The sequence below is a fragment of the Passer montanus genome, unplaced genomic scaffold (genome assembly GCF_014805655.1).
Source record: "Passer montanus isolate IOZ18808 unplaced genomic scaffold, ASM1480565v1 scaffold2, whole genome shotgun sequence".
Classification (NCBI taxonomy): Eukaryota; Metazoa; Chordata; class Aves; order Passeriformes; family Passeridae; genus Passer; species Passer montanus.
The window spans coordinates 28,156,019-28,183,987 of NW_024366591.1; the positions used below are offsets into that span (position 1 = coordinate 28,156,019).

Here is a 27,969-nt window from a genome sequence, read left to right on the forward strand (position 1 = left end):
TTTTCAGCTGTGGTCCTTTAGTGTCAGCTAGTTGACTCTCTCAGACTTTCTTAAGCCACCTGTTTTGATCCAGTGGAATAGGTTGTTTTACCTTTCCAAATTGGAAAAAAAATGGGATGTTGCACTTGTTAAATGAAAACAGGTTTAAGAGGAGGGAACTAATTGTCAGTTCAGTTGAATTAAACTGGATCCTTTATTGAATGGTCCCCAAAACCCAGGATATGAGTAAATGCACAGGAGGAATGAAAGTTGTGCCTTACAAGCTCTCTTGAGCTCTTACAAGCTTTCTGCCAAGTTTAGATTACACAAATATTTCATAGATGGAATACCAGTCACGTGTGGGATGTACCCATCAGAGATGCTTCCGCCATTTTCATGAGGTACACAAGTGGCTGCTGCCCAAGGAATCATGAAGATTCATGTCTGTACCTGAATCTTAAGTCTCCTACAACAAGGGAATGAATGCCAAGTATTTTCAGGAGCATGATCTCCAAAACAAAACAAGTCCTTTCGGTAGAGAAAAACCTTGCCTAAAATCTTTGTAAAAATCACAGTGATTGAAACATCTTCACTGTCAGCAAACAACAAAGCAAAACCCAGATGAAATAAAAGAAATATGTATTATTGGGCTTTAAATATTGTCCTACATGAGAAACATTAAGAAATCAACTGAAGACAGAAAAGATTATAGATATTTAATTTCCACAGTGAGCTTAAACAATTTTCATCATATACAAACATACTTACTTTACTTTAGATACACATGAACATCTACAATATTCAGCATGAAAATGAAGTGCCAAAGTGGTGAGACTGCTAAGAGTGGGAGAATTGAGATGATCTGCCATAATCAAATAGAGATAAGGAAAGTCTGAAAACAAACACTGATGTTTAAGTAGTTTATAAAACCTTCTAGCAACAGGAGTAGGAGAAAATTTTATTTTATGTAATTATCTTTTTTTCTCACATCCATCTACATATGTTTAATGAGAACAAAAATCTCAGGAGATAAATTACAGATAATATCTGTAATCTAATATATACTTAATATCATGTTGTGGGGAGTGAACACACCTCTGTGCCAGAGAGAAAGTGGCTGGTTTGGGAAATTAAGAAACAGGATTTTTATTTTGAAGCAATGATTAGTTCCTGGTAGGTATATTAATTGTAACTGTCAAACATTAGTTAGGATGAATACTATAACCAAAACAAGAGAGAAAAACTGAAAACAAGAGATACGTTCTTTACATTCTTTAGTTTTCTTCCTGTTTGGATATGTAGAACATTGCTTTAGAAGGATGACAGTGGAAAGAACTGTATGCCATCCACATAATCATCTAGGTACAAGTGTGTTGCAAAGTCATGTCTGTGCTGCTAAAGTTGCTACCACACTTCAGAAGGGGTGACACAGGGAAACTGGGAAGTCTGTTGATGGGATTCATTAACCCAGAAGTCCTTAGGTGTTAGGAATCATTGCATTTTCCTTCCGCCTCTTGACTTTCCAGCAAGGCTTTGGATGATGACACTTCTCCACCCTCTGCTCCTGCATCTAAACAGAGACAGAATTAAGCATTTATACCACACACATTCTCACAGCTTTTTTAATGCAACCAAGTATTTGGGTTCACTGATTATCTCTGTTTGGACTGGCTCTTTACTACCACAGTCATGGGATGCTTTAGAAAGGGAGATTAACTCAAGAGATAAAGAACTTTGAGAAGCATCTTCTAAAAGCTGCTGCCTGTTGGCGTTGATTTGCCCACTTCTTGCACAGACTGATCAATGTGCATTTGGCTGTAAAGAAAAAGACTGGAAATAACATTGTATTGCTGTTAGTATTTTTTTTTCAAGTTAAAATTTTGCGTTCCTTTGAGGACTGTGTGGTTTCAGGTAGATAACATTATGGTTTATGGACCTGCCAGTATTCTGTCTGACCTTCTTTGACTAGAAATACCTATGTGAATTTACCCTGTCTTCACAAGATGGGGGATATTTTGTTACTCTGAGTTGGAAGTTCACTTTTCCACAGATTAGAGTAGAATGCTTACATGACTGGTATAAATAAAAGCTCCTCTGTGTCTCTGGTCATTATAGGTACTGTTCCATGCTGTTTCTTTTGATCAAGTTTACTCACTGAGAAGCAGAAACTCCTCATGCCTTGACTTCCTTGCAAACCATAATAATAATTTTCACATTTCCTTCAAGCCCCACATGGTAGCACCAGTGGTAATAGCATACCCAAATCTATGTCAGTCCATAGCTTTTGGGGACAAGGAAAGGTGTGCTCAGCACATCTGGCTGTACAGTCCTCCACTTCATACTCCTCCACAGTCCTAATCTAAGGGGTACATTTTCTGACTTGCTATAAAATATCAAAAACACCCAAAAAAGTTATGTATTGTGGTCTCTACATATCACAGCAAATATATAATGCTGTACACAATTCATCAGCTAAAGCCCTTGGCAGAAACTGCTTGATGTTTTAAGTCTGCTCAGAGATTCAGAGGCTTTGGAGTTCTATAGTAATAAAGAACCGAGTTCCTTGACACCATCTAGCCTTAAGTAGCGCTGTTGTGGAAAGGGAGACAGAGCAATCTCCTCTATTGGCTGTTTCTGTGCAGGCTGGACATCTAATATCAGTGGAGTCTTTCAGACAGGGTAGAGGAAAACAGTTTGTTAGAGGAAATCTTCTCTCATACTCGGTGGCACTTAGGAGTGCAATAGGTGCTAGTTAAGCTGCTGAGTGTTATCAGCAGAATGGTGCCCTACCACTGTTTACCAAATGTGGAAGACCAGTGTAGCTTCTTGCTCTCAAACTTCTTGCAGCCTCCTCTTCAACCTTTGGATTACCAGTGACAGCAGTCAACTATTCAACATGGTTCCAGACCACCTGTGGAAAGTCTCAGCACTCCAAAACTTACACACCACCAGAGGATGATCAGACATGATACATTTCTCTGCATAACTCTGCATTTCAGAGTTAGGCTCCAAGATAAATAGCTGGTGCCAGAATATCTTCTGTTCATCTCACAAGAACATCAACTCTGTGCAGCTTGCAGAGTACATGGACATTTGTATCATACAGGTATGGTCCTTGTGTATTCAAAAAAAAAAAAATAGAGCAAAATCTCTTTTCTGTTCTAAACCAGCAAGTATTAGCACATCCTGTTCCTGACTTTTCATTATGACAGTAGCTGACAGCATTTTAGAAAGAGGAAATGTATGATCCAATGAACATTAGCTAAATTTGAAACAAGATGGAGAGAGTCCTCCTCACCATATCCCATAATCTTCACTGAATCTGAGAGTAGCAACAAAATAGGGCATACTTTATATAGCCACATGTTCTGTCTTCTCCACTTCTCTCATTTATCTAATTTCTTTGTTCTGAGCTGCAAATGACTTTCCTTTTTTAACAATTTATTGTTGAAATCAGAAATAGGCCTGTTAGAGTCCCAAATGTTTCACAAACAAACAGTTTCCCTGCCACCTCATTTGAACTTCAAAACTGTCTCTCCATTTTGACGAATCCTCCTTTGTTTGCTTGCTGTCTCATCAAAACTTTAACTTACAAAACAATGAAGCTGAAATTCCCACCTGATACTTGTGGAATTCTCATTACCAGAAAGCACCCAAGTTGTCAGAGTGGACCTAACTGCATCCGGCATTCACTTCCTATTATCACTACTGTAAACTGCTAATAACAGAATGTGCTGTCTTCCAACATGCTCTGGCACAGCTATATGTCAATGACAAATGCCAAGGACAATTCCATGTTCCTAATTGTTCTTCAAATCCTGGCAGTGCTGGTCCTGTATTTTTAAGAAAGCATCAGTACATTTTGCTAAAACTAACATAGATGTATTTAATTTCTTCTTCTTCTTCTTAATGAATTGGATGGAGACCAGGAGAGGAGGACTATTGTGTCATCTGGAGGGCTAGATATTTATCTTATGCCATGCTGTAAGTTTTCTTACAAAAAGACTTGCACTCTTTCCTGTTTGTTTTGTAGGGACATAATTTTCATATTCATAAGGAAAAATGTCTCTTCAAGACAAAATAATACCATCTTCCAGAACCCATTCTGATTCTTATTTTCCTCACTTCTCCTGGTTCAAGTTAGGATTTGGTCATTCTGCCCATCTCACATCCAGGAAATATTCTTTCTACCTGCTCAGCTGTCCTTTGATGGGCCCGTGTGGGGTTTAGATAACAGAACCCCGAACACATGGCTATAAATTAAACCACCAAAATAACAACAATTTGAGATCAAAGAAATCCTTCCCCCTGGCCTTTACTTTAGGAGGCTGTTCACTTAGCATCCCTTAATTTCTCTGGGCAATGTAAAAGGAGGATATGCAACCCTGGAGACTAGCAATCCCTTTAATGGTCTACTTCAGTTCAGATTCATGGACCTTTCACACCTTAGCAGAGGCTTGCCTTCCCCTTTTCTGCATTCACACCATCACTGCTCCTGGATGTGGGACCATCTGTTGTGGTGGCACCACAACAGCAACAGTGATGGGCATGAGAAGAAAAGGTTTTCTGAAAAAAATTCTGATTCACATTCAAAAAAAAGGAGGGACAGACTATGCTCATGGCCAGTCTATATTTTATATTTCTTAGGCATTAAAAATCAGATTTTTATGAATCTGAAAATTCCTCTGAAGTCACTCTGAAATTAAAAAGAACTCACAAAGGTGGTGTTGATTAGACCTATGCTATATGGACAGAGCATCTTATCAAATTAAAGGACATGGCTAAATAGGGCACTGGTCTCAGAGAGCAAAGTTGAAAGCCTACAAAGCAGGAGTAAAACACTACTCTTAATGTATATGCCTGAGTTCTGAGAGCTATCATTGTATTAACACCACAACTCTGCTGTCTTATGCAAAGTTATCTAGTGCAGAAGTACACTGGAATTTATAGCTGGAGTGATGTGTTTTCCAAGTTGCCTGGACATACAACTGTGTTCTCTCACCCTTAAGGAAACTGGAATTTAGTTCCCAGCACTGAACTGTTCCCCTAAGCTGCTAACACTGGATCTGTGGATGGATATGGGTTAATATTAACTTGTCTCATCAGGAGGCACAAGTGATAACTGCTTTGGAAGGTTGAATTTAATTTTAAATGATGAAAGGAATAGTAGGACTGGTATCAAAACTGCACGGTGGTGGAAGTCTTAAAAAATAAAAGCGAAGGATGACTGCATATAAATGTTCTTTTCTGAATGCCCATCCATTACCTTCTGAAACAGAGAGCTCCGCCAGTTTGTGTGGCAGTTCTGAAGTCCCAGCACCAGCAGGAGAGCCCAGGATATCTGGTAAGGCGTTTCGGCGGCCTGACCGTCCTGATGAGACAAAATCTGTGACCACAGGCTCTACATCAGTCATTGCTGACTCCTTTCCTCATAGCAACATCTGCATATGGAAAAAACAGAAGAAGAAAACAGCTGAAATCACCTGCTCAAAGGTACAACAGTCAGAGGCTTTGCCCAATGGTTCTTTTGTTATTAAAAACCATACATTTCAATACGGAGTGTTTAAGCTTTACTTCTTCCCCTGAAGAAGATAGAAGACTGTCTATGCAGTCTGTGCCATTTGCACATCAGGCTAGCACAATGAACAACTCTACAATGACAAGAAACCTGTGAATAGGGTCAGCAACAGTCCTTTCTGCCAGCCATCTGTACATCCTTTTATGACCTATTCCCTCTTTTTAAGTGGTTTTGCCATACAACCACTTGGAAGAAACTAAAACTCTGTAGTCATACAGTCTGTGTGAAGTAAAGCATGTTTTCCTTATTATGAATCTTGTTCAGATTCTTATTTAGAATCTTGTTAGAACAAACTCATTTTACAAAGAAGCAAACTATATAAAATGACCTCCCAAAGCACAAATTGAAACTCTTTGTGGACTTTCTTTATCCTTCACATATCAAACCACTTGTTTTCCTCTGCTGCTTAAAGGTTTAACCTTCACTTGAGCATGTGACTTTTATCTAATAAATAATTGAATCCTGGAAATAATGGAACGAACCTTATTCTGCTCCTGTGATGTGTCTCAAAGCCCACTGAACTGAATGGGAAAACTTCGGACTACAATGGGCTTTCAATCAGGCTCAGAGATGTTTGCATGATCACAGTCAACAGATGAAGTGTGAACACCTAGAGCAGAAGGATACTTGGCTGCAAGTGGCACACAGAGTGTGAAAACTGCCCTTAGCAGTCACAAAAGGCAATACAATCATTTATCATTTACACAATAATGTGATAATTAACAGACCAATTTATAATAATTAGGTATCCATTACTCAATTAAAAACAATAGTTACTTGCTCTATATGAATGAAGTTCTGCTTGCAATGTGAGCAGGAATGTTGTCTCTGTGTAAATATGGTCAACATTTTGTGTGGGAAGGGATACAGATGGTACTGGCGACCAATCTGACTGAAGGCTGTCAGCTTTTGGTTGACAACTGGCTGTATTTAGACTAAGAACTGGATATGGAAAGTATCAATCATGTTAGTGTTGTTCATATAACAAGCAGAGCATCACAGTCCCCCTTTTAAAATTCTGCTAAGCTTGGAAAATATTGTTGCTTTCATTTCATGGATAGAAGAAATTATACAAATAGATATCAAGCAGTACTTGTTCTGATGTGTAGGAAGGAGAGGCAGAACTTGGATTACTGATGCTGACCTGCCATTTCTACCACAAATATTTTCTTTTCTCCATCAAAGTGTCTTTCAGGTGTGTCAATCCAAAACCAATAAGAAATTTTCTTAATCTTCTTTGTATCTCTAAGTACCTTGTAATAGAAGAAATTAATCCTTGTTAGCAAGAAACAAAGGCACAAGTAGGACCACTAAGTCTGAAAGGTGACCTGAACATGCAAATAAACTGCTTGTTTTAATCAAGGGCAGTAAGTGAAAGGTCTCACCTGGAAATTTAGCAGAAGATTCCTGTTCTGCAGGAAAACAGATCAAATCCAAATGAAACTTTTCCATCAGTGGCAAAATGTAAAAACCATACATGGGCATTCAAGAATGCCATTTTTAAGAAAACAGCTAAAAATCATGGAGCCATTAAGGTTGGAAGAGACCTTTAAAATTATCCAGTCCAATGGTCAAACATGCGTCGACATTCTCAGTTAGATTTAGCATTATACTATCAGTGTGAGATCAGTATTTGGCACGAAATATGAAAAGAAGGAGAATGCATCCATGATTATATACACAGTCTCATGGATTTTTGGGGGTGTTCATATGTATTAAACTCTAGGTGTCCTAAATACTTTTCCTTATATGCTCACCACAGCAAGTAAAGTGACTGTAAATTACACTTCAGAACAGAAAATGTTTGGGGTCTTCTTTTGCTTAATAAAATTATTAAAATTGTTGTCAATGCCAAAATGCCAGCATGCTTGCATTTCCTGCCCATTTCATTTCAGCCATTTGTATGGTGGAGCCAAAAGTACTGTTGTGAGTAGACTGCTGTTCAGTAAGATCTACAGAACAACATTAACATCAAAAGACACTTTCTCAAACCTGCCTTGGGACTTTTCCCCTCCCCACTTTTCTCTCTTGCATGGATGTTTTAGCCCCTAAATTGTTACTTTTTAAATAGAGAAAATCTGGTCTACAACTCATGCTATATGAAGCTACTCTCTTCTGCTGTATAGATTGCAGCACAGTTTGCACTTCTGCACTTGTTTCAAAGCCCTCCCTTTCCTCTCCAGCACATCTCTTTCTCCTCTGATGTAATCTCCCTTCACTGCATAATGTTAGACAGCCCAGGCAGATGATGAAGGACACAGTCTGACATGCCTCCCTGTAAGTGAATTTTGATTTATGCACTTGATTAAAAAAGTATGCAAATCTAGACAAACCTAGAACATCTGTCAGACAGAAAATCAGCTGATCACCGTCTATCCGTCTGGTGGCCATAATTCAAATTTAGCTATCTAAAAATACATCCTTTTACATATATAACATTTACCATTAAGGATTTTTACCTTTGTTTTTTCTATGGACACTGCACTAGCACAGCGTGTTCTCTAAGTACATTTGAAAGATGAGGGACTACCGCAAGAGGCTTAGAATTGACATTACAAAATGTAAGTCCATTTATAGGCCCATATAACCAAAAATTTAAGCTCAACTCCCAACATATGACAGACATTATTCAAAGTAGCTTGCAGCTGTACTTGAGAGAAATGCCATTTTATTTGTTAATGTTTTAAGGGATTTCTTCAATTTCATTCTGAGGCTCTCTTTTACCAGTATTTTCTAAGGCCTACATCCAAGCAAAGATACAGTTTCTCTGCTCTTCATCTGTTTCTATCTTTACATTTTTTAACACATTCGTTGGAAAATATCTGCCTTTCTGGCACCTCCTTGCATCTGTTAAGGAGTATTACTCAGTATTATTCATGCCTCCTCACAGAGTAAACAATAATTACAATGTGCACAGCATCTATTTTTCTCAAATCGACTTCTCCTCCTCCTGCTGCCAACATCTTCTTCTGCTTCACTGAACCCATTTTGCTCTAGCCTTATCCAAGATAAAGATACTCACATGTTGCCAACACCTGTGTGCAGTTGCTTCTCTGAGTTTCCAAATTACTGTCATCATTTTTCTCCTGTGTGACTGCTCACCAGACTAATGGAGTGCAGTTCCAAAAGAACAGTGCCAGATTTCCAAATCACAAAGTTCTGTACTACCCCAGTTTCCTTTTTGCCATGGCAAAAGACCAGTCCACACAAAAGTGTAAGGCAACTGGGTGGAAAAGAAGACAGGGATGGAGGCTGTCTGCACAGGGTCAATAGTAGGAAGGCAGGTGCATGTCCCAGAAGGGCTCATCTACCACTTAAGAGACTGAAGGCTATGGCTGGCATCCCAGATAGCACTCCATGACCAGGACTAACTTTGCAGCTCATTACTGGGCCAAGACAGTGTTAAGGAGGTTTTCGTAGTATTAGATAAATCCTCTCCTATATGCATCTGAAATGCCTGCAGGATCACCCAGAATGCACAACAGATGACAGTGTGCATGGGGGAAGGAAATGCTCTGCTTGTGAAAACTCACTACAGCCAAAAGCAAAACTCAATTAATGATCTATCAGATATTCAGGTAAATGTCCCCAGACAAAACAATGGCAAGTAAACTGTTTTTGTCTAAAAGGCAGCTAGTCTGTTAATCTTTGAATCTTCTTTTGCTGACAGCATAGCCATCCCTTTGCGGGGAAATGATTCAGGATCTGGTGAGAATTTCTTTAAATAAATGACAGGAAAGAACAAATAATTCTCCTGAAACAATTTGTGTTGAGAATCAAGGGAAATAATGCTTCAAGGTGCTCAGTTGTAGCAGGTGCCACAGTCCACATTTAATGTCAGTGTTGTCACTTCTTCACTCTTATCTGTTAGAAAATAGATAAATCACCACCTTAAGTATTTGTGAAACCTAATTTTGCTTCTGATCTTTCCACTGTCTAACACAGACAAAACACCAGATTTGTTCTGCTTGGAAGGACAAACTATTCCTCAATAAATATCAAAAGGTTCTCAGCATTGGCACTGTGGCAACTCCACTCCATGCAGGAGACTGAAAGACCAAACACATCACTCCTTGCTATTCAGGCACTTCTGTCAAAAACTTATGAATAATCTCTGCCTGTGCTATCCGAGAAAGCTACATTTTCCAAGCACTGTTTGTTCTGAATGCCCTTTAGCAGAAAAAAAACAAAACTGGAAAGCATGAAATCCTCTCACAAAACAGATGAAAAATTCAATAGCCAAGTAGTACTTTCAGAACCAGACTGACAGATTCTGTGTCTTGTGGGTCTCTTACTGTTGCATTTCAGCATCTTAATATATTCAGAAAAAACTTTAGTCCTTCAAGTGATGTTTAGTTTGTCTTTATTTACTTGTAATGAGTGTTCTCTGTGTACCTCTACCCCAGAAGCCTGTAGGTTGAAAACTTTCTGAGTAAGGAGACCAGAAAACATATTGAATAAAGTGCTTCCCACTGTGCAACTGAGATGAAAACCACATCTTCTTTCTATGCATTTGCCAAGCTTTCACATCCACTTCTGCTGCAGCTGCATCCTCATGTCTTTGTCTCCTCTTACCAAATGTCTCAAAATAGGAACATTATCGTTACACGTGCTCACATAATCCTTATGCTTTATCCTGAGGCATTTTTGAACCACAGAAAAGGGAAAAAAACAGCTAGGAACATCCATGCTTTTAAGGAAGACAGTCTAGAGATTATGATGATGACTAACAGTAATCTGGGCACTTGCATAAATTTTGTGAGAAAAATTTCTTTTATGTGTTTTTTCACATCAGGAACATTTGTTACACATTGGCAACCCTACTGCTGGGAAGCATACAGAAAGATAAGCAAGTGCTCTTTACCGATACATCTTTACCATAAGTATATCCAAACACAGGGGTCTCAATGTTATTTAGGGCTTAGGACAAGAAACCACACATTTCTGAGAATGCAGAAGCAATATAGCTAACTATATGAATGTAAGAAGTGATTCACTAAGGAAAAAGAAGCATTTTATTACTTTTCAGGTTTTTAAATGTATCATTAAACTAGAAACAAGAGTACTTTTTATTATTTCACATTAGAAAGATGATTTGGGTTTCCTGTACCAACAGTGTTGGCTTTTCTAAAAAAAAAAGTTCTCAGAAAAATTTTCTGTTTTCCTATGCAGGGAAACTACTTATATCCCATCTCAGTAAATCTACAGTGAAAAAGCATGTCCTTCTACATTTGTTTCAGTCTGTCTGTTACAGCCCATATAACATGTGATTTTTTGGGATGATATTTGAAAGTTTGGTATATTGTATAACAGGTTTTTCCTCTTGCAACTGTACAGACATTATACACAAAGGTCTTGTGTTACTTCTGCTCTGGGTACATGACCTGCTCTACACTCTTCATCAGAAGCAACATCCTTATCAATAGTGTGCAAAAACAGCTTACAAACATGATCATCTTAATACCAAAATGGTCAGACTGGGATATCATGATTGCACCATTCCTCCGTTTCCTGCTCTCAGAAGCACTAAATGAATACCCAAGATCTTGATCCTTTTGTTCAGAAGTCCATAATTTTAGGGCACAGAATCTGAAAAACTTAGTCAAAGATGTAGGACTCTTTTTTCCTCAGAATGGAACTTTGAAACATTCAGTTGAATTTTCTGATCACTTCCATAAAGCCAATATTATACTCATGGGAAAGACAAGTGGGGGCAAAAAGCAAGATAAGATTGGTCCTGCTACATTTAAGTTTCTGGAGAATGTGCAGATACCAATGGTGCAGTTCAACCTCTACAAACACATACAGAGGAGAAAGTTTGACTGTGACCCCTGAGTATGCACAGTGCTCTGATGAACAGGAGAACACATTACAGAACTAACAGCAGTTCTAAATAATGGCACCATTTTCTCTTTGTGAAAGAAAATAAGGGAGAGAGGAGAAGGGGGCATGATACTGACAACTGAATCAGAAGTTATCTACAGTGAGAAATAAATGAAGTGACATTAGCCGAAGGCAGTCGATACCAGGCGACCAAGCATGTCACTTTCCAAATGCCTGTAAGTGACCAAGAGCAATGACAGACATAAATGTGAGTCAACTTTATGTGAAACACAGTTCAATTCTAACTCATTGGCCATGAGGCTGGAAAGAAATCAAACACATCCCCTACTATGGAATGATAAATGAAGCTCAGTGGTAACAAATCAACTGACCAACCTAAGTCTTCCTCTTATATTTCGTCCATTCATCCCCACAGAGTTTTCATTTCCTGTTGCAAATGCACATACCACTTTCTGAGCTCAGCCACACAGTTCCAACCTGCACTTACACAATGCACTCCAGTAAAGGAATCAGCCCAGTGAAATGTAAAATGCTTTTGTGAGAAGATGAGTTTAGAATTTAGCAGATAGATGGGAATGGAACAATCCCATGTATGTAACCAACATGGCTGTGTCCCCAAAGTCTCTCACTGAGGAAGGCCCAACTCTCCTCCATGATCTTACTGACATGAACGAGGAGTTTAGAATTTAGCAGATAGATGGGAATGGAACAATCCCATGTATGTAACCAACATGGCTGTGTCCCCAAAGTCTCTCACTGAGGAAGGCCCAAATTTCCTTGAGATCTTACTGACATGAATGATGGATGTTTCCATCTGGCTCAGAGTGAATCCAAGTGAACCTGTACGTACAGTATGTTTCCAAGAAGGGAAGTTCTTGTGGAAGTGCTTACCGAAGAGAAGTTGTGGAGCAAGTGGAATTTCCTGGTAGCAACACGTGGGCACGAAGGATTGAAAGCTGGGAGCACAAGACTGAGAGAGAAGTAAAAACCATGGAGAGCTGTAAGTGTGCTTCTGTGTAGAGAAGAGAGATTACCTGAGGGTCTGTGTGAGACAAATAAATTACATGGGAAGCTAAAGGGACATGGAAAGAAAGGAGAGCTCTGGAACCTTCCTGAGGAAGAGGAGCAAAATCAGTAGTGAGGAGTTTCTTTGGAAGGCAAGCAAGATGGGAGGAAGAGGCTCATTCAGTTCTGGGGAACACTGCAGGAGACCAGCTGCAGGATGAGCAGAGAGAGCGGCACAGTGGAGACCCTACACTTAGCAGCAAATGAGCTAGGTAACAGTATAACAGGTTTGTTTAGATTTCTCTTAATTAAAAAAATGTTTACTACACCAAGGATCTTTCTTCTCAGGCGTTTTGTTTTTTTTTTTAAGGGGGATCAATTACTGTGTTAATTTGCTATGTGCTACAACACCTTGGACACCAAATATGTAGTATTTGTGACAACCTTTACAGACTGATATTGATTCCCTCAAAAGAAGAAGCAGCTCCAATAAGAGTTGCTGCACAGATGTGCATTTTCTTTACCCTGCAGATAGCACCCTACCAGGGAGAAAACTTCCTGTTTATTTCATGTTAAGACCTCTTTATTTCATGTTAAGAGTGTTATTTGGAGGTAGAAGTGGATTTGGTGAAAGGTTACCTTTCCATTATGAGATTGTGAGGGACAGAAGCTTGTGCTTCTTTCAATTCAGCAGTTGGGTGGTAACAGTCTGGCAGCAAGCAGGAATTGCAGTGTGAATAGCTGCAGGCACCTTCTAAGCTCCTAAGCCTTCAAAACATGGTGCTGAGACCATTTCCACTAAAAAGCAAGGACAAACTCTTAGAAGTACTTTATTGATTTAGCTATGCAAATAAAAGCTAACATTTTATTTTGTCACAGCTAGGTAACACTCTATAATTATATATAAAGCAGATTAATTTTATTTAATTTGTATGATTGTTCCTTTTTCACTCCTACAAGCTATATTTTTTTAGCCTGGATCAGACCAGGAGACCATCCCGTCCTCTTTGCAGTCACACCCCCCTCCCCCCCACCAGCATTTCTTCACCTGAGCATAGGAGAGGATACTCTCTATCTTATAATGATAGAGTTTATGTCTGATGAACACTGTAGAAAAGCTAAAGCCCAACCAAATCCATGCACCATTCTTTTCCCTTAGTAAAACCTTCCTGTTTAAGTTTTTAATTTCTGCATTCTGCACACACAAGGTGGAGTCATGATTTCCAGAACAAGGATTACTCACAGCAGTCTGTTCTAATAAAAAAAACCCCAAAAACCAAAACAGAACAACAACAACAACAAAAACAAAACAAAAAAACCCAAACCCAAAACAAACAAACAACAACAAAAAACAACCCCCACAAAACAAACAAAAAAAACCACCAAACCAAACCAAACAAACACAAACAAACAAAAAACCACAGCAAAAATCCCATCACAAACCAAATCAACAAAAATGAAGTGAAACTTAGTATTAAATTGCTACGTACTCATAAAGGAATGGAAACAGCATTTAAAACAAAGTAAGCTTAAATCTATTCTTTATTGAGTAGTAAAAGTACTAACATACTAATAAACGCTAATTTCATTTTCTTTACCATGGAAAGCTGCAAGAAAGCCTGCTTGTCTTTGTCATGAGTGAGTCTGTAAATCTTAACACTCCAAATTTTTTTACTGTTCTGCCTGCTTCCTTAAGCACCAGCCTGACAGGTAAAGCAGTTGACAACTTCAGCTATTTCAGTAGTGCTTATTGTTTGATAGGAACATCTCTACCACCCTTTTCAGCAAATATCAGTCTGACAGCCACTCAGATATCTTGCAAACATCACCCCAACACTCCTACCAGACACGGTTCTTGGGGTCTCAGCTCTCTTTGTTTTGCCATGAAGCTCTGCATAACTATTTGCCCCATAATTATTCATCTGTTTCTCACTTCAGTTGTGTCTCATACTCCACAAATGATCTGGGCTTCCTGAACTATTCTTCTGACTCATCCAAGAATACTCCCAGAAATCCAATCCAAAATACCTCGTTTGGCATTCTCCACTGAATAGGACAGTAGAAAGAAAATAATATTTGCTCAATTCAGTAAATGTTTAAATAGTTAATAAAATATTATTTTATTAACCCAATTCAAGAACAGTAAAAGGTCTTTGATTTTGCTTGTATAAGTGAACTATTGCAGGATAATTGTATAAAGCTATCTCTGCTGGCCTACCCAATTGGTTTTTCCAATTACATTTTTATAACTAATAAAATATAATTCCTTTCCCTAAAAATTTTGTCTTGACCATACTCCTTAGACCACCACAGGTGCTGGAAAATTCTGCAAAATCATTCTGGCTCAATTTGCCCTCAGGGGAGGATGAACCAACAGAGAAGAGAACACTGTGCTTTTCAGACTAATCTGGTGACTGTTATAGTGAGCCCAGGCAGGAAAAAGCCATTTGGCAAGTGAAGTCTAATACAGGGAATATGGAGCTAACCTCCAGCTGTAAGTCAACCTGGTGCCCTGAAACAGCCTTTAATGAGTTACTTAAGTTTCCTACTACTCTCCTTGACATGTCAGTGACTTTAACGTTCACAAAGATGAAAAATCAATAGGACATGTGGATACATTTCGAGAAGTTATATGACTTTGCTGCATTGTCTTCAACAATTGCATTTCAAATGACAACCCTCAGTTCCTTGCTCGGTATGTTCCATTTATACTGTATTTATGCTTTAGCATATTTTTTTTTTTTTGCCTCAGAAACAGTATTTCTTCAATATTCAATGAATAATCCTTCGTTTTAATTTCATTCTCCAGCATACATCATGCTTACTCTACTACAATTTTCCTGAGGTCACAGTTTACCTGTTCAATCTTCACAGTGGTCCTATTTACTGATTTTGATGAAATTACAGCTAGGAAAATTTGCCTCCTCTCATGGTGACTCACCAAGAAAATAGACTGAGATTTGAGAAATCCATCTTCTTTTAGGCTTATAATTTAGGTTAGATAATGACCTTGATTCACAAGACTTTCTCAATTATATTTACAATTGACTTTAAATTGCAAATAACAAAATAAATTCAATCAATTACAATTCACTGAGACATATCCTGATAGCACAGGTTTACAATTTGACCCTGCAGTTCCCCACTTACTTAATCTAATTGCAAGGCTTGTGTTGCTTCCACTGAAATTTGATAATACAGCCAGGACACAGTACTAGGAACGAGCTCTGACATTCAAGAGCAGATCACTGAGTCAGATTTGTCCCACTCAGATTTGGTAATTAGAGTTATCTCCAGGGGATAGATCACCATCTCTGGTTACCTGTGCACCAGAAAATCTGTGACTGCACTGTGGTCAGAGACCACAGGGTATTTACACCCACAGGCACAAAAGATCAGAATAACAAAACCCTCGGATTTAATCCTTTGCCAGAATGTTCAGACTGGGGGAAAAACTTTTTTCACAGAATAAAGAATATAGGGGCATACGTATTTGAGAGCATCTTGTTCTTAAATTTTCTGGAAATAAACCAGCTAAGCATTTTTTCACTGAGTATCACTGATGAAAGAAATTAAATAAATCAAACAAAATCAATAAAAAAATCCACAATTCCACAATCTCTTGAGGAGTAATGAAGGAAACAAACAGGCTATATGATTACCCATAATACACATTAAGAATTTTTTCCTTAGAATTTATTTTGGATTAATTTTACACTTCAGGTGAAGGGTTTATCTGCAGTACAATACTTGCTTCCCTCTTCCTACTTTTAGATGATTCTATTTGTTTCCTCTGCATCTCTGCTGAAAGGATACCAATGATCACAGCAATTTATAAACCTCCCTGACTTTCCTGCGGTTTTAGAGTATCTCTTTTTCCTAGGAGAAAAGGTCTAATAGGTAAAATTCATAGTAGTTACAAGCCTCAACAAGTCAGTAAAATACACATGGGATTAATTTGGTTTAATTTCTTTAGCTTTTCAATATATTTCTATTTTATGAAAGTATGAATCATCTCTATTACCCTCTAATGACCTTATCCTGGGACACTAAACCAGCCTTCCTATCTTAGGGCTTCACAGTTATAGACTAGTTTCATAAAAAGAAGACATATTTCAATCAAAATTCTAGTAACACTAAGGAAATTATTTTATGGTCTCAGTGAGCTTACTTGGCAATTAAGAAAACTTATTGTCTCTCAAAAAAATCGAAGCCCTAAAAGCAAATCCCTACCTCCGATTTATTATAGCCTATCTGTTTTTCAAGAACCAAACAGACCTTTCCAGGGCATGTATGAGGCTGGCAGGCAGGTAATTTCCACATGGTTGAATTAATGTATTTTAAATTAATTCTATTAAAATGATCTCTCATTAATGCAAATGGCTTTCAAAGAACCCTTTCCAATTTGATAAATGATCATTCAGTAAACATGCCCTGCTATTGAAACACCTGGATTAAGTGCTTTAAATAGGGACCAAAAAAGGTGTATTTATATCTCAATTGATAAGGAGGCTGGAAAATCACATATTTTCACATATAGTGATGTATAGGTACATATAGGATGATTTAAAAGATGACAGTAGAAGGTTAAAGTGTGCTTTTTGTAAATGATAATGAATTTATAATTATATTTATATTTGAATGAAATACTCAGACTTTCAGTACTGAAAGGAGGCCTAGAATAAAAACTTTTAGCACGGCCTGTTGTGACAGGACAAGAGATAATGGTTTTAAATGGAAGGAGATTGATTTAGATCAGACATAACTGAAAAGTTTTTTACAGGAGGTGGTAAAACACTGGCACAGGTTTCTCAGAGAGATGGTGGATGCCCCATCACTCAAAACTTTCAAGGTCACGTTGGATGGGGCTCTGAACAACCTTGTTACTGGTGTCCTTTGGCAGGGGGGTTGGACTAAATGACCTCTAAAGATCCCTCCCAACCCAATGTGAATGATGCTAAGTATGGTGGACCCTTAAGCTGTTTTATCTGGGATACCATGATCCACAGAACTTTTATTTAACTTTCTTAATCTGCAAGGAGGCTTTTGCCTTCCTTCACAGACTCCTGTCTTTTCAAACCAAGACAATGGGCCATTGACTCATGGGCTCTCATGGGCTTAAGGAAGTGAAGGAATGAAAACCAAAACATAAACAAGCAATCAAGTCTTGTTCCTATTTGTCATACAAACAATATTAAGTGGAAGTTCCACCTACTGAATCCCTTGAATTTAAAAGTTTAACAATCAGCTTGCTTTCTCCTCATCTTTTTAGTTTTAATTTAACATTTAGTCTGCTATATTCTGAGTGAGAGGTGGGTTTAATTTTGATGTGCTAGAGCAATGCCATTCTTCAAGAGTAGCAGAAGCAACAAGCAAGGTCTGTGTAAGCAAACATTGCTTCCCTTTGGAGCAGAATTGATTAGGATTTTCATCTTGAAAACTCAGAGGAAAAGGTGAATCTGCACTTCCACTGTGTAAGGATGGTACCATGTAATTCCTGAATCACATCAATTTTAATGAAACTTTTTTACTAGGTCCAGGAAAGAGAGAGACCTCTGACTGCTCCTGAAGAGTTGCTTGCCAGTATTCAGGGACTGGCACAGGGTGGGAGGGCAGTCAGCTTGAGTTGCTATGGGCATGGTGACTGCTTTAATCACCAGGTTCCTTGACCCCTCTGAAATTTTCAGTTTGTGGTTTCACTCCTAGAAGCCACAAACATAACTTCACTGGGTTTTCTTGCTCTGGAAAGAGCCCATACACAACCCCTAGTGATACAGGACATTTCCTAGAAGGTTAGGAGGCAAGGAAATCCCAGATCTTGCGTGGCTTTATCACAGGAGGCTTGTTCCTTGTGCTCTCATCCAGCACTGAGACAAAAACAGTCAAACCCTGACAGCCACAGAGGTCATACAGGAGATGGGACATCCTTCACCTCAACACCTTCTCTTACCCTGAAAGAGCACCAGCCCTGCCTTCCCTCTTCCTAGCCTCCCATGGCAGCATATGCCTTCTCCCCTCTCCCTCTTTCCTACAGCAGGAAATTCACACACTCATAGACATACCAGTGCCAGTGTCCCCCTTCTCACCCAGCCTCTCCCACCCTGCCCCACAGAAGGACCATGGCAAAAGTCTCCACTATCCCTGCAGAGGCTCTTCCCCAGGCAGCACCACAGGTGAATCTCCCTACAGAATGACACAAGAATGAGCAACACAACCTGCAGAGGGGGAGTCACACGAGCCATTTGGAGTTACTCCTGCCATTTCCATCCCTCACTGAAGGCACTCTGCTGCAGGGGAATGAGGAGCCCAAAAGGACCATTTCCCTTTGTGTAAAGATTACTGCTCAGCACTGACATTCTGTAGCCTTCAGATTTTATGTTTGACTGGAAATAACAGCCCCCTGGCAAGATCCTCTTAAGGTTTTGCAGCCTCCACAGCATTTGGTCGGAGTGTGTACCTACCTGTCTAATATGTGAATTCAGGAACTGCAGAATGCTCAGAAACAAATTTTTCCCATCTGCTAAGCTAATGACCTCTCCTAAAATGCCTATGAGCTCTGAACATTTCCTTTTTTTAGTTTTGTCAGCATAATCATATTACAGCCCGACACCTGACAGTGTAAATTAATCAGTCTTCTTTTATTTTTTTTAATTTTCCATACAGATTCCTCAGAAGTCTTTTTTTTTTCCCTATTTCATCTTATTAAGCACAGAAAGAGAGAAAAGGAACAAAACCAGGCATTATAACTGAGTGACTCTTTCTGCAAGCTGATACTTCTGTTTCTAGATAGACTGAAACCAACACAAGACCATTTTAGAGGACATACTCTGCAAAGATGTGTCTTTCCCAGAAACACACAGACCTCAGTGCACTCCTTAATGGAAATTCTTAGGAGGGTTTCTTGGGGTTATTTTGTGGAAGTATAAATTGAACATCTCTAAAGAAAGCCTGGAAGTGATACTGACAAGTGTATATCATTGAGGGATTATGCTGATGTTGTAGTACTCAAAATATTACTCACTGGTTTATATTCTGGGATTTAGTTCTGCATTAAGACCCATATATTCAAAACGTCAAATATATGAAGGTGCTTGTCATGGTCTCTCAATGAGTGCATATCCATAGACATGGTGAATTCTCTTTTTCTAAGCTTCACTCAGCACTGAAGATGATTAGAGCCTAAATCTCCTCTCTAGAGCCTTGCATGAATCTGGATGGAAAACTGCAGACAGGGAGATTTCAAGGGACTCTTTCTGCAGAGGATCATTTGTTCTTGAAGAGGTACTGAAGATTACAGGCATGAAAACATTTTTCTCTGGTCTTCTCTGCTGCATCTTTATGTTTCACTTTAAAATTAGCAGCTGAAAGGTTTGTTTTATTTCTAACTTGTGTTTTTCTTTTAAAAAAGTGCAGAAATAGTTCTGCATTTTCTTGATTGCAGATGAACAGTCACAACTTTTCACTGAAAAGCCCCTGTATGCTAGTCTCTTTTTTAAAACCATGGGTCACATTCTGTTCCTTACAACATCAACCAAACCACATCTTTGTTCAATGAAATGGAGGTTTAGGAGAGCACTGTCAGAAAATAAATCCCTGCAGATACCCTTCACAAAATCCTTGCTCATGTATGCTGATAGAGGGAAAAAAGTAAGAGCAAGATTTGTTCCTGCCTGAGAACTTTCAGCGCTTCTCCCTCAACTGCAGTCCCTCACATTTGTGATGACTGTGTGAAGGCCAAGGACAAGAAAAAACAGCTATTCTTGCTCAGTTCAGGGCTGTTTGTGTCCAATACTCCATCTCAGGCTCCTTATGGTCACAAACAGCTCCAGAAACCTGGCTCTGATACAGATGTCTCCACAGGGCTGACCTGACAGTCTGCATTTTAAGGGCCAAATAAATGGTTTCACCCAATGAATCCCTCTTCCCCTCTGAAGAAGGAAAAGATGCACCCACAGAGAAACTGAACTAATTTCTGTACTTCTCAGCAGGGAACTCCCTAAAACACTGGTAGTCACAGCCAAATAACATAATTTTAGCATATAATATGGAAGTTTTCTTGGCTTTTAATCTAACCACATTTATTATACCGAACAACAAGCTAGCTCTAGCATTTCAAAGGAGAGCCTAAAAAAGACAAATATGACCCCCACAGTGTGTAAAACCCAGCAGCAGGAGAACACTGGCAAGGCTATGAACATTTAAATAAAGGGGAACTTCTCTGTTTGCTCAGTCTGTTCAAGGCAGTAAGGAAACAAGCGTAGCTTATTAACTAAAGTTCTTTAGGAAAGGCAGATGCTAATGAAACCCTGTTAAAATGTTTTAAAAACAGCTCAAAAGAGGTACAGAATACAATAAAGCAAACAAGAACATAAGAAAAAAGCTACTTACAGGACAGCAAAAAGAGGAGGCTGATGAATACCAGAAACACCCAGAAACAACTGGAAAGTGATCTCAATGTCTGTCTTCTCAGCTGACTACAGCAAAACACCAAGGGAAAGCTGAACTGTTGCCAAGAAGGAAGATAAACTTGCATACATTTAAAATAAATGAACAGATGACAAATTCACATACAGAGAGCATGCCATACAGGTAGACTTCTGGACTTCAGCCTTTTGACTCAGGGCACTTCTGGTACGAAAGTAAATCCTTAACAACAGTGCCATTAAAGGAATACTCCATCCTCTCATAATAGAAGGCAAATCCCTCTGCACCAGCAGTGCTGTTACATTCACCCCAAAGGTGGCAACTGCTGCCTGGACACCGTGCAAGCAACAAGACTGGCTGTTGTGTGGCATCCTGCTATCCAAACAGAGAACATGTAACTGTGGCATAAAAACTGCTTTCACACTGCTCTAAGATAAATACTACTTTGCCAACACATTTTCAGCAAATATCTAAACCTGAGTTTGTATTTCAGCATTTCAACGCAGAGAGTTTCACAGCAGACAAGAAAGCAAGCTGGAAATAACCACACTGCTTAATTTTGTATTAGCTGCCAGTTGATTTGGATGAAGAATCAAGAAGCCTGCAAGAGGGGGGTCATTTAGTATGGTTTCCTGGTAATCTGCACAATTCTGCCCCCCCAAAATGCTAAGTACCTTGATGTTCGTGGTTCAGGTATGCCTTCAGCCCCACAGCATGACTTCAAGGGGGGGCCGGCATGAGCTACATAAGAGAGCCACTGCTCAAGCTGTGCCAGCAGCTCCAGATTCCACTGTCTCCACAAAAATAAGCTGCCATCACAGAACTACAAGAAAAGCAAATTGCCACTGGAAAAGCCTCTCTGCTTGTAAAAATCAGAAAGGCTGCAGCAATTTGAAGCCACACACATCTTGTGAGCCATGTACGTCAGCAGGGCAAAAATGGGGAAAGAAACAATCAAGAAAAATTAACTTCTTGGTTGAGGAAATGATTCAGTGTTCTGTAGCAAGTCAAAGTTGTGCTATCTGACATTTTTCAATGGTCAGTCACCTACAAATGGGGGAGCTGAGGGGGTGGAGGGGGTTTATTTACCACTGAATAGGTTTCTTCCAACACGGAAGACCCAAGCTGAATAAAACTCAGCTGCTGTAAATCTAAAGCAATCCCACAGGACTTACGTTTCTCTAAGTGTGCACTGGGGCAGCTGAGATAGAGGTCTTACCACAAATTGTTTACATCAGCTGATTACTTATTTACTAGAGTGAAAAAGGGATATTTCAGTGGATGTCAGTGGACACATAAAGTTAGGTAGCAGAAACAGAAAATAATTTGCCTACATACAATATTCCTTTTCTCTACAGCATCATCTCTATTTCAAATATTTAACCTAGACAAGAAAAAAAAGGTTAAAAAAATGAACCAATTGTTTTAATGGCTATTTATTTAGCCTTCAAACAACTTATGTATTAATTTGGGTACAATATGAAACCACACTAAAGTCCATACCAATGTATTTGACAATTCAGCTCTTGGCAAGTATAACCTTTTCTTCGCCAGATTTTCTCTTGGATGAACATTCTTTTCACTGCACTTTCATGTTGAGAAATAATGAAATCACTTGATGAAACACAGTACAAACTTTGTGAAGGGCTTAGAGAACTCCTGCCTGTTTCACAGCTACTAGTTATAAAAATGCTGCTCCAGAAAGTTATTAGAATATTAACAAAGGTCAGCATTTTGAAGTAGATACGGGTACATCACAGAGAGATTACTTGATTTCAAAATAAGCAGTGCTACTTTTCAGTTTCCACCTCAACATTTCTGCCACAGTAGCTAATACAATAAAGAGAGCATAAATTTACAGGAGAACTATCATCTTGCCTGAAGCTTTTAGCACTCTGTAAAATTAGTTTTCTTCTTGTGCATATCAGCTATGCCTGTTTTATTGGTTTTGCTCAATTAACACCATCCAGAAGAAAATTCAGTGAGGTACCTTTCTTTGGCCACTAGTTATAAAATGTGCTCCATTTATTTTAGTATAGTTGGCAAGAAAAAGCAAGAATGGGTTTTTAATTAAGAACCAAGATCTGGAGAGAGTATTGTGAATATGGGGTGAGATAAAATGTTATCAGAGTCACACTGCGTGTTCTACAGTGGCAGAAAGAAGGTATGTCATTGATACCATGCTGATGCTCACACACAGCCCAGCTGGGGTAATGCAATGGCAACAGCACCTTTAGCCCTTTTCCCAAGCTGTTGTCTTCCCTTCCATTTCCCCTCCCTTCAGTAAATCATGCCTAGTATTAGCAGGGAAGCATAAAATTGTGAATGTTATCTCAAGTTAAAATGCTGTTTTGTTCCAAATCTGTTGCTCACGTGAAGACCAAACCCCATGCTTTTACTACATTACTGAACAAATTGTTAGTACAGTCAGTGCTTTGAATCACAGGCTTAGCCCAAAATGCTTTCTTTGCACACATGCCCTTTCAAACCTGACATTTTGTGTATTGATTTTGGCTGCTTTATAGGTACCTAAGTGCTGAGGAGAGGTAGAAAACACTATGCACATACAAAAGGTCTGTCTCTATTCTATTTTGAAGAACAAAAGCATATGTATTACACATCTTTGCAGCTCTTTGGGGATTCTACCAGCTAAAGGATAGATTTTCCTGAAGAGTTACTGCAGCTTCCAAAACTGCGACTTAGAAACCGAACTTTCACACTTTGAAGTTTAGTAAGTGGCTTGGTGCCAGATAAAATAATGATCTAAGAGCTTCCTAATATGCAGCAGGATGCTTTAATGAAAGTTTGCCCATTACATATGCAAGGACAGGTTATTTGCTGTAAACTCAGATAAACTTTGTTGGTCTTGCAGCATTGAATGCATTCAGAGTCTCCCAAACAACATACTTGGCTTGTGTGAAGTCCATCCTGGCATGTCATCATTTATGAAACCACTTTTGCATTTCAAGAAATTTATTTTTCAGATAATACCTCTGAGACTCTTACTTGCTGACTTTTTCTACAATCAGAAGTTCTATTTATTAATTTGTTAACATATGGACGAAGTATTCTGAACTTGAATTTAGTGCATTTGAGAACCTCAGTTAAGTCTTTTTAAAGACCAACCAAGCGATCTTGCATGAAATTTTTTAAGAAATCAAAATTAGACCATGAAACATATTAATGGATTGATGTCCAGAATGCTCTTATATTTATGAGACACATATAAAGGCATTTCAGCTTATTTGTAACATGCACTTATTTTGTATTATTAGGTGTGGACATCTCTACACTGATGTCTGAGGAGATATGTCATCCAATTTCTTTTATTTCTGAATGCTCTTGCCATAGCCATTAAGGTGAGATAACTAGGGATGAAAAGAAGTTCTCTAAATTTCATTGGATATGAAATTTTTTGGGGTTATCCTAAAACTAATAAACGCACACCTTTGTCTAAAGTGAATAAAGGTGAAGCTAAGCCCAGTGCAAGTAGTCATGTGCAAAGTAAAACCTTATGTGGACTGTTGTGATGAAAGCCCACTACTGTCCCTGGAACTGATCATGCCTTTTTTTCTCGTTTCACACACCACAATCCTTCACAGCATCTGGGGGTGGATTTTCTTCATTCTTCAGCCAAGAACATGCCTATGTATGAGAGGTGCTGTGTCACCTTTGCTTGAGGTAGCAGATCTGCAAAGTAAGGAGAAGCCAAACTGCAGAACTAGATGCCAACATTTTTTCTCCCAAATTACTTCAATCTACAAATTTCACATATGAAGAAAGAGCCACCTGGAACTAACCAACAGGTAACACCCAGGAGAAGGGCCTGCCTAGGGATCCTACCCACCACAGACTCTGTCCTGCTCTGGCTGCCAGGCAGCATCTGCATCTACTCACTGTTCACTTCAGCTGATAAAGAAATCATCACCTCTGCAATGACTCCTTCAAACCACCAGGCCTGGTTCCTTCTTCCTTTTGAAAACATGCACAGAGGAATACCTTGGGATTTGAAGAAAAACTGCCTAGAGCTGTTGTCTCCTAGGTGAATGCTTTGATCCCCAGGGAAGTTGAGCAATAGTACTTTCCACTGTGCAGAAGTATTGTAACTGAAATTCTATTTTTTTGATGTCAACTCAAGTTTTGCCTTAGTGTTCACCCTTTAACCACTAAGGCAATGCTTTTATTGAGTGAAAAAAAACCCATGTCACAAAATTTGGGGATCAGGACTGGCATTTGTCAATCCACCACTTGAAATACAAAGGAAAAATATTATTCTTGTAACCTAAAGAAACCTGCTTCTGTAATTTATGCAGTGACTTTCTGTTATACAAGAAGAGTCCTTGGAACCAGACAAACATTCATAACTTCCACATTTCTAGCTGAGTACTGTAATAACTGTGCTTGTTTTCTCCACACAAGCCATGAATTCTTACCTGTCCTTTTCTCCAATTAGCTCCTCGCTAAAAACTGGAAGCTAAAAACTGTCGGAAGCACAGAGCTTTTAGAAAGGGTTAAACCAAACATGAGCAAAACCAAAACAAAATCAAACCAAAACATTGTATATTTATTTAAGTATGACTTGACACTAATAACACTGGCTGTGGTGCAAGGCACTGCTGAATGTTTCTCTGAAGGGATATTTTCCTTGTATTGCCAACATTACATTACCAAAATACTGACAAAGGACTAAAAGAGACCTCAACAAGACACTGTTGTCTTGGGGACAAGAGTGGCAAAGCATCTTATGACATTTACGTGCTTCTTGCAACTGGAAGTAAATGAGGTCAATCACAACACAGACCTACTAATCTGATGACAGGACAGTTGTAATTGCCTCTCTTTTCGTGCTATGTTGACTCACCACACATAATAGTTTGGTTTTCTGATCTCCCTGGGGGAATGGCTATTGGAATTTGTCCCTGCCAAGGAGGAGTCACCACACCTATAAAGAAAGTAACTGCATTAAAAGAAAGTTGAAGAGTTAGTTGTTTGTATTATTTGCATGTACCAAACTCAAACAGTGATTTGAAGTTAGTGAATTCTGCAATTGCTAAGAAAACAATGATAACCAATTCTCAAGGCGGCATAACTGGATGAAATGAAGTGACTTCTGATAGGCAAACATAATTCCACCTCTCTGTCAACCCAAGACCCTGTGTTTTTTGGGGAGAGACTCTTTGTTCTCCTTATTGTAAGCCAATCTAGCAACTTTCCTCTTCAAAGTAACATTTTCAGGGAAAAAATGTAATACCAATCATTCAACAGTGGCCAAAAAAGAGTGTTCTTTTTATATACTTCAACACTATTTTAGAAACTTTACACTGGAGAGAGTTATTTGACAGTTTTAATACAACTATACTTAGGAAAAAAGCCCTATGCCTCTTGCCAGCCTTTGCTAAAGTTTAAGTGCATGGCATATATTAATTTCTGAGGAACACTGGAGTTAGAATTCTGAAAATACTAAAGAAGGTCGGTGTAAGCTGTTAGACACACACAGTTCTGGAGATAAAGAGACCACAGATATGTCCAAAATAAGCAATAGTTATTTATGCAATTATTTTGGACCCTCTGGACATCAAGTTTTGTGTTTGTTGTGTGACTCCTACAGTCACCTCAATCCCCAAACAATGACAAGCTGCACCAAGTTCAAGAGCTGGATCATCACACAACTGATGACAACACATCTTTCATCACACATCACAAAATGCCCCTTCTTTTGTTCCCCTCACCAAATAGAAAGCTGATTTTCCCAAGTTCTGAAAAGCCTTGCTCACATGGCTTTTTTGGAGAGAAGTTTTCAGGCACATCCCAAGTTAATAACTGAATTTGAAGTTAGTGAATTCTGCAATTGCTAAGAAAACAATGATGAACAATTCTCAAGGCAGCATAACTGGATGAAATGAAGTGACTTTTGACAGGCAAACTTATCATTCCACCTCTCTGTCAATCCAAGACCCTGTGTTTTCTGGGAGAGACTCTGTGTTCTACTTATTATAAGCCAATCTAGCAAGTTTCCTTTTCAAAGTAACATTTTTAGGGAAAAATGCAAGCATTCAACAGTGGCCAAAAAAAGTGTTCTTATTATATACTTCAACACAGTTTTAGAAACTTTACACTCATTAATCCACATTAGAAATTCGACCTTACAGTCCCTTCAATTTTAGGAAGGAAAATAAATTCTGGAATTTTCCTAACATTATTTCAGATTTATTATTAAGTCATTATTTCAGACTACTCATAGGCACAGTTTGGATGATGTCTTTGTATCTGCCCATTCTATATGAATTCTGACTCTGCTGCTGAAGAAAAGCATGAGCTTGCTGAGCTCTTCTCAAAGTCAGCTGAGGAGGAGAAGGGAACAAGTAATATAATTAGGAAGAGTACAAAGTAGTTCAACTTTATTCTGTTTAGTCTTCTGAAAAAGAGCTCTGCATATAAAAATGAATTAGGGTCACTGCTTTGGGACAACTAAAAAAAACCTATTTAAATCAAAGCAAGGAATCCTGCTTGACTTTGCTGAATACTTTCTGAACAGATGGGGTGCATGAGACATGAAGAAAGGTCTGGGAGGAAGTAGACTCTGGTGGCTTCTCAGAGCCTACAATTCACTGATGCTTGCTTCAGAATTTCAACACCCATAAATTTAGGAATACACTAAAATGTCTGTATCCTGAAAAAATAAAAAAAAAAAAATCAAGTCTTTCATGGTGAAAACAAGTTAACAAAACAAAGCTCTTCTGTTCAGATGGTCGTAAATGGATGAGGCAGTCAGGTAGAAATCAGTAGCTTAAACTTCAGCATTGGTCATAACCATCTTCTTCCCCAAGGACATTTACAAGGCCACAGGGACAGGCTGGCATAGGTTTGAACTCTGGCACAGAATCAGTCAAGGTGTTGACTGGGTGTGAAACATGTTTTACACTTTTCTTATGCAAGAAGTCATTCAGTCTCTTGCCAATGACACCTGGTTTTGATATATGTGGTTTAAATTTCTTTTTTCCCATCTGTCTTTTTGCCTAAATGAACATGTATCCACTGTCTTTGGCTCATTTCCTGCTCCTGCTCCCAGAAATTCATCCACTTTATTTTGGACCCTGAATACAAGTTCTTTGAACTTGCTTGAGGCTGGAACTCTAGAC

General features: G+C 38.8%; 1 protein-coding gene across 4 annotated transcripts in view; it reads right to left on the minus strand.

The window, feature by feature from the left end:
* Positions 1-680: 680 nt before the first annotated feature.
* PKIB (cAMP-dependent protein kinase inhibitor beta) overlaps positions 681-27,969 on the minus strand; it is a 55,351-nt gene continuing 28,062 nt past the window's right edge. For 3 of the 4 annotated variants that reach the window (XM_039707815.1, XM_039707817.1, XM_039707818.1), the window contains exons 2-3: positions 5,246-5,420; positions 681-1,549 (exon numbers count right to left, since the gene is read on the minus strand). In XM_039707815.1, coding sequence (XP_039563749.1) covers positions 1,464-1,549; positions 5,246-5,393 — 234 coding nt within the window. In that variant the 5' untranslated portion in view covers positions 5,394-5,420 and the 3' untranslated portion in view covers positions 681-1,463. Of the gene's footprint in view, positions 1,550-5,245; positions 5,421-20,794; positions 20,926-27,969 lie in introns of those variants that run through there. The other variant, XM_039707816.1, reaches the window with a different exon arrangement.